General features: G+C 41.2%; 1 protein-coding gene and 1 pseudogene across 3 annotated transcripts in view; one reads left to right on the top strand and one right to left on the bottom strand.

Annotated features, from left to right (window-relative positions):
• Hpse2 (heparanase 2 (inactive)) overlaps positions 1-12098 on the top strand; it is a 598898-nt gene that overhangs the window by 384199 nt on the left and 202601 nt on the right. For all 3 annotated transcript variants that reach the window (XM_038330395.1, XM_038330387.1, XM_038330379.1), the window contains one exon: positions 9256-9303. In XM_038330395.1, coding sequence (XP_038186323.1) covers positions 9256-9303 — 48 coding nt within the window. The remainder of the gene's footprint in view (positions 1-9255; positions 9304-12098) is intronic.
• LOC119814550 lies at positions 1895-2845 on the bottom strand (annotated as a pseudogene).

Raw genomic sequence — 12098 nt, 5'->3', positions numbered from 1 at the left:
TCTAGCATCAGAGAAGTCAGCAAGGGGAGGGAGTTAGAAAGAACATCAGAGAAGGGGTTCAGACGCCTGAAATGGAAAGTCATTAAACCTGTAACTTGATCACATGATCTTAGGAAATATTCTTTCATACTTTTGTCTTTTCCTCCTGAGCCTCCTCCTTATAATTCTATTTTCTCCTCCGAGAATGCTCCATTGTGATCTAATCTACGTTGTAAGTAGAAAAAGACAAGATCTCCTGAGTAAATTGGGAGCATGAGAACCATGGAAGAGGGTTGAAGGGGAGGGGAGAGGCAGGGAGGGGAGCAGAGAAAAATGTAGAGCTCAATAAAATCAATTTAAAAAAGAATGCTCCATTGTCCCAGGAACTGCTAAGACTAGAATTTGTCAAAAGTCTAGTCCATTGTATTAGTTGCTTTTCTCTGTTGCAGTGATCAAATTCACCAGACAGGATGCAACTTGAGGGAAAACAAATTTATTTTGGCCCAGGGTTTGAGGCTCTGGTCTTTCATGGCAGTAAGATATGGTGGCAGTAGCATGAGGCCTTTTGTTCACATCTCCATAGGATCAGGAAGCAAAGACAGGACAAGAAACAAGCCACACTATAAGCTTGCCCCAGACATCCACTAACCTCATCTGGGTGCCACGTCCCAAACTAGCACAACCACAGCTAGAAGCTAAGAATTCAAGTAGGAGCCTGTGAAGAAAATTTTACACAGAACCTGTGAAACTCATGAGCTACCTGCATTAGATATACCTACCGGGATTGTAAAAATGCATCAATGCCTCATGATTCTGTTTTTCAGTAGCTTATAGTTACTATAGAAAATAATGGATTTTCTTTTATTTCATGCTTCTTTATAATGTACAGCGGTTATATTGATCACTTATTCCCCTGTTTCCTCCTCGTCCCTGCTTATGCTGTGTCCCTTTCCTCTTTTCAAATAGATTCACTTCTATGTTCAGGCCTTTTTCTAAAAAAAGTAACGTGTAATGCTTATCTTTTGAGTCTGACTTATTTCAGTTACCGTGATGATCTCCAGTTCTATCTATTTTTCTGTAAAAGATACATATTTTAGTCTTCTTTAGGACTGAATAAAATTAATTTCTTTGTATACCTGAATATATCATATTTTCTCTATCAACTCATCTGATTTGGGATATCTAGGATGATTCCTTAACTTGGCTGTTGTAACTAGAGTCACAGCAGACATGGTTGTGCCGGCATCTTAGATTCTTGGTATAAGCACAGGTGTGTTCGCTTCACGTATATACTCAGGAGTGACATATCGTATGATAGTTTTATTTCCTTATTCCTCTATTCTTGCCATAATGAATGCTAACCCCACCTTTTTTCACGCCCTCCTTTCTGGGATACAGTTTCTCTCACTGAACCTTAAACAGTCCCTGAAGCTCACTGTATAGTTTATGCCGGCCTTGATCTCATGGTGGTTCTCCCGCATTGGCATTTTTGCTTATTTCCTTCAGGACTGCTATTCCAAGTGGGTTGAGATGGAAATCTCGTATAGTTTTGGTTTGAATTTCCTCGATTGCTTAAAACACTGGCATTTTCATCTATTTGATGATCATCTGTACTTCTTTTGAGAAATTTCTGTTCAATCTGTTTGCCCATATATGGACTTGAGGATTTATGGACTTGAGGCTTTAAAGTTATTAATTTTTAGAGTTCCCCAATCCAATTTCCAGTTTGTTGACGTATAAGTTGTCCATACTCCCTAATGATCTCTAGATATCACTGGTGTCTGTTGCAATGCTGCTTCATTTCAACTCCAAAACTTCTCTCTTTTCCCGCTTGATTCTTTTTTTTTTTTTTTTTTTTTTTTGCTTGGTCAATAAGTTTATTATCTTTATGAAAAACTCTTCATAGAAAACTGTTTTAGCTGTCAGCAGCCCGCTCCTGAGCTCTGAGGAAGCTTGCCTTCTTTTGAGCAACCTGATCTTTCTTCTGGGCAAGAGACATTTTAGAATGGTTCCACCTCTTCTTCCTCACTTCTCTCTTGGGCTTCTTTTCATAGACTGGATTCTCTCGTATAGCAGCATGGGCTTTCTTATACATCTCCTCCATCATGTCTGGAGCAATGTTGTTCTTTACGTACTGAGAGAACTGCTTCTTGTAAGCGTCTTCATCTTCCTCCATCAGGTAGCACATGTAGTCCGCAACGTTCTGGCCCAGGATGTGCTTGTGATGGACCTCTGCGTTGAACTCCTTGCTCTCAGAATCATAACCAGGGAATCGTTTGGTACCATGAGGAACAGACAAGCCTCCATCCACAGCTCCCTTCAGGGCCCCGAAAACTTTATTGTAGTTCGAGCAAGACCAGCATCCAAATAGCAAGTGAAGGCCCCAGGCTGACCATCGATGCTTTCCACATTGTATTCATCTCCAGTCACCTCCACTTGGCCTTCATAGATCTTGTCCATACCAAACCTGTTGAGAAGCCTGCGGGCCAGCAGCAGGCCAGTACAATAGGCGGCAGCATAGTTTGTCAAGCCAACTTTCACACCGTATTTTGGCAGTTCGTGTGCATAGGCGGCGCAGACTATCATATCCCCCTCTATACGGGCATAGGCAATCTGGCAGATGATGTCTCTGTTAGTTACACGAACTATCATCCTGTATTTGGGTGTGTTGTACTTATTTTTGTCTTGGATCACTAATCGCTTCCGAGCATAATAGTCTGTTTTACCTTCTCGCCGCCTTCTGAATCTTACTTGGTATCTCTTGAAGTAGGCCTTGTTCTTGACAACTTTCACAAACCCCATGCTGCGGACAGAAACCCGCAATCGTGGCTCCACGCAGACCTGCGGGCCCGGCGGCGCTAGGGGGAAAAAGCCGCTTGATTCTTAAGATCCAGCTCAGACTTGGCAAACCTGAGTGTACAGAGATGGAACCAAATATTGTTCTTTCAAACAAAGGCTTCAAAGAATTTTGGTACAGCAAAATTGAGAATCGCTACTGTGTATGGGCAGAGAAGGTTCTGTTTATATTTTATTGATCAAGAAATAGATGTGTACAAATGTTATGGTAACAAGCCATGACCAGGGAAAGGATACCCTATGTATTTAGTGGCTGCACTGCTCTACCCACTGCTCTTGTTTCTCCACCTGTGTCTCCCACCCATCTCTCAGAGTCTTTGCAGGATAGGTACTGTTCTCTCCATACGAAAGGGTCCTGGGAAGTGAAAGTCACAAAGCTAATGATGGTACCAAGTTTCAAAACAGATACCTGTTTTACTCCTGGACCCAATAGATTTTATTCTATGGTGCCATTTTCCTGAGTTTTCATCATTCACTTAAGGATGGTATAAACAGTCAAGAATATAAAAAAGAACCCTCTTCACTTGAGGCCTGTGGTATTTGCTCTCACTCAGTCAGCTTCTTACCACAGCTTCAGCTCCTGGAAATTTTCCTTCCTCTGTGAAATTCATAATCATATCCTGATGCATGTTTCTTCCTTCCCACCAGTTTCCACAGCCAGGACAAATCATATCAAGTCAGCTAAAACCTTCTGTGCTTGAGTCCAAGTCTGCAGCCTCCTCAGCAGCACTGCGGTTTGCCAAACCATGCCTATCATGATAATCCTCCAGCCAGCCCCTGTCAGTGCTTGCCAGAGCCTTCCAGATATATTTCAACGTTGTCCCTCAAAACCTCTATTCTCCCAGCTTCCCTAATCAAACAAATCGATTTGGCTATCCTGCATGTGTTTTTCTCTTGTGTGTGCTTCTGTCCTTTCTCAGACATTGCCTTACAGTCTCCCTCTTCTCAACCCCCACCCCCAAATTGACTTTATCTTGAGGGCCAGGTAGAGGTAACAAATGCTTGGCGATCTATCTTGAGAAAGATTCTTACCAGTTCCCAGACAGGCGATAATGTATTGTGCTCACTCCCAGCATCTGCCATGGATTCAGGAAAAGTGGCAACGCAACAAAGACTACAAACCTGCTCCCGGCATGGTTGTAATAAGGGCTTGAGAGTAGAATCAGGGTTAGTATTGTTCTGTAATTAATTATATGGGTGGGCTTGAGCAGTTTCTTCATTTGCCAAATGAAAGAAATAATACACCACCTCCTGTAGCTGATGGTTGCTGTGGGACAGAAAATCAGTATTCTTTGGAATGTCGCCACAGATAGGCTACCTGTGCTCCAGGGGGTGACCCTAAGCTCATGCACATGCTGGCAGAACTATGTGAACTCAGTGGACTTAAAAGGAATACGTGATGTTAGAGAGGGAAAGTGGTGGATGGAGAATAGGAGGACTTGGTGAGTGGGGTGGATTTGACAAAAATGCATTATACGCATAATGAAATTCTCAAATAATAAATTAAAATAATTATGAATAAAATATGTAAAGTGCTTTAAAATGATTATCAATCAGCAAATGTTGTTAGTTTGTTTTCATGTCTTTATTCAGGATCAAAATTAAGTTAAACATGAGTGCAACTTTTATCTTAAAAGAAATTGGTTGGTCCTTTCATTTCAACACCTGTGTATAGAGGCTATATAAACTACTGTATACAGAGATGTGTAAGCTGTCAAAGAGGAGTGGAAATAGAGGCCTCGACAAACATTCAGCTCTGCTATTTTTCAGTCTACGGTCACTAAATCACTGTGTATTCAAATAAGGTAGAGATGGAGAGGGACTGAAGGACAGAAGAAAGGATTGGAATGGGAGGGAAAGCCACCATTCCTAGAGGAGAGAAAGGGAAGAGGAGGCTATAGTGGAGGCAGCAGCAGCAGGAGGAGTAAAGAGGGCTATAGTTTATTTGCTCCATCCAGAACCCATTATAGCAAACATATGAAAAAGTTAAGCATGACAAAGGAAGATGCCTGAAATTTGCCATCTGTCTAGAGGTCAACTTGATTTACTGATAGATAATTTTCTCTCAAGTCTTTCCCAGGCCTATAAATAGCATGTTTGTTACACCATATTTATGTTACTTGAATAATCGGTGGTTCTTTTTGCAGACAAGGAGGTCGGGTTTCTGTATTCTTACTGAAGTGTGCACTCATTTAGATATCCAGTTCCCTGTGGAGTATTCTCTTTTCTGGAAAAGAAAATCCAGAAACTAGTCTTTAAGATTGTACTTTGTAGTCCAGAAATAGAAATCAAACTCTAGAGATAATGGATAAAGATGGACTTTATTATAAGTGAGAGTTATGATCTGCCCTGGGAGCGAAGGCTCAACAATATTTCAGATCTGACATATATGCAGGTGGGTAACAAAGGAAAGAAAGTCTCCCAGATTCTGAGTCTCCTGGAAGAAGAAAGGACTCTCACAGTGAAAGGGGATTTTCCTCTATAGCAACTGATTGGTTTCCATGGGAAAGACCCAAAATACAGGAATGTCTACTTGGCACTGGCCAATTTTCTCTTATACAGAACCCTGTTCCCCTTCCCTGCTACCCTTTGATAACTGAAGGTCACATGAGAGCAAGCACTTCTCTAAGGTCATAGTCCAGACTTCCAGCCTCGTGACAGGGCATAGAAACATGCAACTTGGGAAAAACTGAAATTTCCCCTCTAGTCAGTATTCACATCCTGGGTCATCTTTGACTTACACTGGAAATCTTCCATTAATGCTAGAGCTCTTCTGCATTCATTTATCCCGTCTAACATCACTATTGCTGAACAGTGTGCAGCTCCATTAAAACTGCTCATCTGTGTGCTTTGGGCCGGTTTCTGGGACAGAGGCAGAAGGAAGGAGCAGAGTATCTGTGATGAACCAGAAGATAATGATCGTTTAGGGCTCGCTGTCTAAAAGACTCCATGCTCCATGACTATTTACTTCAGTGTATATTCAATAGGATTAGAAAGTCCTGTTGGAAGTGCCGCAGTAGTGCTACAATTAAAACTTTCACAGCCTCTCTTGCTCTATCGTACTAACCAAGTTTCATTCTTATGATTCAAAACCTCCCACCCCTCTGCAGTAGACTCCTGCAAATCCACTCACACCAGTGACTCTCACCTTCACTACAGCCGGTCATCCTCCTGAAAGCCAAATCCGATCCTGATATTGCTTTTAGTGTAAACATAGGATAAACTGAACAACCATACAAGGACATTCTCATGAAGGACACACTCTCTATATTTCATGGTCCCGTTAGTAGCTGGTCACACAAGTATAAATGGGATTTGGACGAGCATCTCTCTGTTAGTACAAAGGTCAGATTATTAACATGGTCACTTTCCAGAGCCCTGACAGCCTGATCTCTTGCTGCTCCCTCACCTGTTTCCTGGCATCCAGCCACACTGGACTCTGAGAACATAACTTGCGTTTGCTCATGCCGACCATCAGCCAGGTTACTCCTCATACCACAAGCTCTTCCCTCCTTCATTGTCATAAATGATATGAATCTGTTCTCCATCCACATCCCCTCTAACTCTGTACACAGTAGAGCTAGCTGCTCTCCTTACTATGACCATATAAGAAGTTAGTTGGTGCTGGCGTAGCACACAGTAACTTTAGTAATTGGCTGTGTTTGTTTCTGTATTCTGTATTCCGTGGTGTTTATCCTATGACTGAGCACTGACTTTGTCCCCATCTCATGTGTACATTCACCACATTTTCTTGCAAATTAATGCAGAAGAGCTTAACATTCTGGAGAAAAAAAAAAAACCGAAAGGGAAAGATGGTGATCAGGCCATGATTTTTTTTTTCTAATAAACATGGTTATATTTTTCTCAGCATAAAATTTCAACTTTTTCTCTTGTGTTTCAGAGTTCTTTCTACTGTGCTACTCAGCTTTAGAGGCATCACAGGGTGCCAGACATTGGATGGGATTCGGAATCTGAATCTGGTCTTAGGCCTCACTGACTGTGAATTTGAACAACTCACACAACCCTTGTAAGATGTGCTTCAACAGAAACATCTCCCTAATTGTTTTCTTTGGGAGAGTGTGTGACCTACACATATAAGAAGCCGAAAATGGTTTATAAGAACATGTGTCAGTTTTATTATGGTTGTTTTATATGATGATTTTGAAGATATTTTTCATGAACTACTTCTATTTCAGAGATGATACAAACTATTTTGGAGGATTAAATCCCATGCAAATGTATATTTGATTCTTTGTTTCTTTTCTTTATAAAAAATAAATGAATCCAGGTGGTGGTGGCTCATGCCTTTAATTTTAGCACTCTGGAGGCAGAAACAGAAAAATATCTATGAGTTCAAGGCCAGCCTGGTGTACTAAGCTAGTTCCAGTACAGTCAGGGTTACACAGAGAAACCCTGTCTCAAAAAATCAAAATAATAATAATAAATAATAATAATGCTTATGTATAAGACTATTCTCTGACCCTTACAATATTCTGAAGAAAGGGTAAAGAGTTTCACCTCCCTCTCTTTGTGTCCAGGCCATCCAGCTCCTCAAGCATCATCATGTCTCCATTGCTTGCAATACATACGCAATAAAAGTAGTGTTTGGGATCCCATTCCCACTCCCTTCCTTCGACCTTGTAGTCTTTCCTTTCCTTTCCCTGACAGGTGCTAGTTGTGTGCCTGTTGATTCAGGATAACACAGAGCAGGGTGGGAAAGACCAAGTACATACATCATTCTGGCCTTTAATTTCAAAAGGGGACTCCTGAACACAGGGCAGGGAAGCAGGGATGAGGTGAACGCTACACCACACTCAAAGTCCCGGATTTCCTTCCTGGTGAAGTGAGATGAAGTGGCATAATCCATGTTAGATCAGTTGTATGGAATGTGAAAATTCTGCTTTTCTAGCCAGTGAAGAAGCTGTATATGGTCTGCATAAAGTGATAACATCTAACATCCTCACCCCCAAATAAAGCAGTGCTACGAAGTAAAAGAAATCACATATACAACAACACACACACATGTGCACATGGTGGATACTAACTAAATACTCAGAAAATGCCCAGTATCTACCAAACCACATTGACGTTTTGACTCAACCCATCAAACTAATTCCATTCTGGAGCAAACACTGTGTTATATTTTCTACATTCTTGGTCCTGGACTTCAGTGTGGTACTACAGAGAGAAATTCAAAAAGAAAAAAAAAAGAGGACAGATCCAATCCAAGACCACTGTAGAGACTGCTTCATCCTCCAGCTGTTCTTCCTGCCCAGTACAATGCTTCTCTCTAGTCCCCTTCTCATGTCCTCCTTTCCCCTTATCCCTTTATGAAGTTCACTTTGTAGTTAGCCAAAAGTCATAGTTTCCCACTTTTCCCAGTTTCTTCTACAGGTAAAATGAGTCCTTTCCCACCATCACAGCAAAACAGACCCTTTGGGTTGCTCATTGCACCCCTTGTCCATCCCATCTGTCTGGAGAGATTCTTCTATGCTAGGACACAGCTAGGACCTTAAAGAAAAAGACCATCTCTTCTTCTGTTTCAAGAGTTCTTTGATTATAAAGCAGAATTAAACGTTTGCTTCAAAGAGAAAATCCCCTTGGAGTCTTGAGGCTGAAAGGAGCATTTTGAAGAACTAGGATGTTTTTTCTTTGATTTCTGACTTTTGAGTGACAACTCTCTCAAAGAAAAGTAGTAGCCATGGCACTACATGTCCTCCAACAAGTGAGCAGGGGCAGTTACTTCAAACATGTGGCCCATGGCATCTGTGAATCATGAATGAAGCCTCCTGACTTTGGTTCTTCTGAACCTCCAGGAGGTCACAGAGGTCAGAGAGCAATTGCTCACAAGGTTTTGCTGTCCCCGGCTTCCCAGAACCAGACGTCCCCCTGCTTCTGAGCTCGGCATACTCAACAGAGAACACTTAGTTTCTTACTTTTTCCTCCAGAAGTAGATGAATTACTATTTGTTGTGCTCATGTTTCTCCCCCACCACGTTTCACACAGATGTGGCAGCTTTGCATTGGAGCATATTTGATAGAGCCTCACAGATGTATAAATAAATTGGGTTTTCCCATACTTTTTCCGGGGAGAGAGGCCTGCAGTTTTTCAAAATTATCTATAGTGTACCATTCAAATATTATTGTTTCCCAGCAGAGACCAGAGTCTTCAGAGTATAGGAAATAAGCACAGATAAGTTTCAGTTATATGAAATCAATGTGATAACTGTCAGGTTTGGGCTTAGGAAGACAAATGCAGGTAAAATACTGTACTGGGATTTTGATTTCTATGACTGGGGCTGTGGGTTCTTTGAGAAAGCATATGTGAGTGTGGATTGGTCCAGTGTGTTTCTTGGTTACCCTATTTTAGCTCTGGAGAAATGTTTTAAGTCATACCATCTTTCTTCTCTCTTCCTTACAGATTCATGAAGGTGGCAGGGAGCACAGTAGATGCGGTTACCTGGCAACAGTAGGTATTCATCATTTTTAATCTCACTTATTATCGGCTGCTGTGAAATAAAAGATAATTAGTTGTCACCAAGTTCACAGATGACATTTAATAAACTAGCCTTTATCTTTCAAAAAAATTAAAATCACCTCTAAAGCTGTTATTATAACACATGTTGTCTGATAATGCTATGACTTTATTTTGTCATTTCAACATCATAACCTCCCCCCAAAAAATACTGACACAAGTTGGAAATCTCACCTATTAATGTACACTCTTAAATTGGTCTGTCAAGAATGAAGGGTAATGGAGATTAAGCGTGGCACCATTTCCCTATAGGCTTTCCCTTTTGAAATAAATTTCCCTGATTAAGAGAGGAAACAGTTTCAATTGTTCAAAATGTCATGTGAAAATAGAAATACTTTATTATATTCTTAGCTGTGGTGTTAATTAGGGCCAAGAAATTTGATAATATAAAGCATGTTAAAAAGAAAAAAAAGAATGTTCAGAAAATGAAGCAGCTTCCGGAAAAGGGATAAGCTGCAGCAGTCCAGGAAGAAGCTCACGTTGGCATTTCTGTCACCTCAATGTCACTTGCTTTGGAAGGGCAGCTACATTTAAGTTTTCTGTGAGTCCCCTCCTGTCTATGCCAGGGTTAGAATTTGAAATCATTTTCTTCCCCTACAGCATCTCAGTCACTTCTCAGTGTGATACACTCCATGGCTAGCTCAGGCCATGACCATCCTTCTTAGTTAACCCCTCCCACTTGTCTGTCCCGTTTGATATGGGTTCATTATGGTACATGAAGGCGTGAAAGAAAAAAAGAAGTGGATAGACTACTTATTAAACTGTCCAGAGAGGACTTTGGGGTTGTTGGTAATAACTCAAATCATTGTAGGAACTATTTTAGGCAGTTTTTAGGAAGTTCTGTTCTTCATCCCGTTTTTGTGAGGCTTAGAATAGGTCTATTGACTTGTCATTTATAGCCATCTCAGTACTCCAAAACCAGAAGCCAAACTCTCTTCCCTGGCCATGGATTTTCTGTCTGTCGTGGTTTAAATGAGAACTGTCCCCTATATGTTCATGTGTTTAAACACTGGGTTCCCAGTTTGTGGCCCTGTATAGGGAGGTCATGGAACCTTTCAGAAGTGGAGCCTTGCTGGAGGAAGTGTGTCCCTGGGAACAGGCTTTGAAGGTTTATTGCTTTCCCGCATTTCCTATTCTATCTACCCACCAGCCCCCACCCCGTCTCTACCTGTATCTCTCCTTTCTTCCCAGTCTCTCCCATCCTTCTCCTCGTGTATGCAGATGAGATATGATCATCCATCTCCCTGGTTCTACTGCCATGCTTTCCCTGCCTGTTTCCAGTCTTCCTCGCCATGATGGACTCTGGAACTGTGATCCAAAATGGACCCTTTCCTGCCCTAAGCTGAGTTAGCTGCGGAGCAGTAATTAATACAGGACCTCCTGAGTTCATCTAGTGTCCCAACAGGCTGGAGGCTTCCCTGTGCCCGAAGCTTCCTGAAGATGTTCGCTCCGGTACTTCCCGAAGCTTCCTGAAGATGTTCGCTCCGGTACTTCTGTACATGCGGTCCCTTTTGTCGTCCCTGCCCTTCATGCGCCTGGCTCCTTGTCGTCTTTTAAGTTTTAAGTTAACTTTCATGTCATCTCCTTAGAGAAATCATACTTTATGATTTCACTCGAGTAGCCCCCCTTTGTTCTTTTTCTTGCTCATTTTTACTTAATACTTAAAATAATAATATTTGAATAATTTTTTCACCTTTTGAAATTTTTTCCAATGAAAAATTTATTCAATTCACAGAGTATGCAGTTAGGTAATTGTTTCTTAGGCATTTGTTGATAGGGAAATAATAGTGACCACAGTGACAATGACGGCAATGTTCTTCCAAACTGAATTTTATACACCTACCGTGTCCGATCTTCACAACAGCTGTGTGAGGGAGGGGCTGCTTTGACGTCTCATTCCTTTCCACCGAGAGGAAGCTCCAGACCCACGGGTTTGTCTCATCTCACCAGCCCATACCTTCATCTTCTGCTTTGTTAAAACATGGTCCTTTTACTGACATGCTGTTCCTGTGTATTTATGTGACTTGTAGTGAATAGGAAAACTTCTTTGAGTATGTGTCTTCAGTGATAAAGTTACAGACAAGGGTCAGAGAAAACTTTCTTCTTTATTTAAATGCTCTTCTTTGCACAAGTAGAATAAAGTGATCACTGTACTTTTTCTAATGGAGAAATACATGTCAATAAATATATTTTGTTTACTGGCTACTTAAATAGACATATCTCTAAATAAATATCATATATCTGCAAAAATATCCTACCGAAAACATGAAGAGAGTTGTGTTTCTTCCCTCCTACCGTACTCGTTTGGAAAAGGCGAGTGTGCTTCCAGCGCAGTTTCCCTGCTTCTGTTCCTCCCTCCTGGGTTCTTCTGTCAAGGCTCATAAAATCCTAGAAGAACTCTGAAAATCAAAATCCAATGCTTCATTTCTCCAACCCTAAGAGGAGGTGCTGAAATGCTAATAATATAAATAAAATATTGCCTGTGTGTTTAGGCTGATTTGGAAGGTCATGCTCCCAAATTGGATGTGTTTTGAGCACCACGATGTTCACTGTAATCTATCTACCACATAGTGCAACAATTGCACTGATATGAAGAACAAATTACAGGCACAATGGTATAGCTTGTGCTAATTGAGTATGTTTCTGAACAGTGTGGAACTAGAGCAAGAAAGGAAATCCTTGATAAAAATGAGTGGCAATAGGTAGAAACCATGTTTACATGACTTCTG

The sequence above is a fragment of the Arvicola amphibius genome, chromosome 1 (genome assembly GCF_903992535.2).
Source record: "Arvicola amphibius chromosome 1, mArvAmp1.2, whole genome shotgun sequence".
In the NCBI taxonomy this organism is placed as follows: Eukaryota; Metazoa; Chordata; class Mammalia; order Rodentia; family Cricetidae; genus Arvicola; species Arvicola amphibius.
This window is presented reverse-complemented; position numbering and strand designations above follow the sequence as displayed.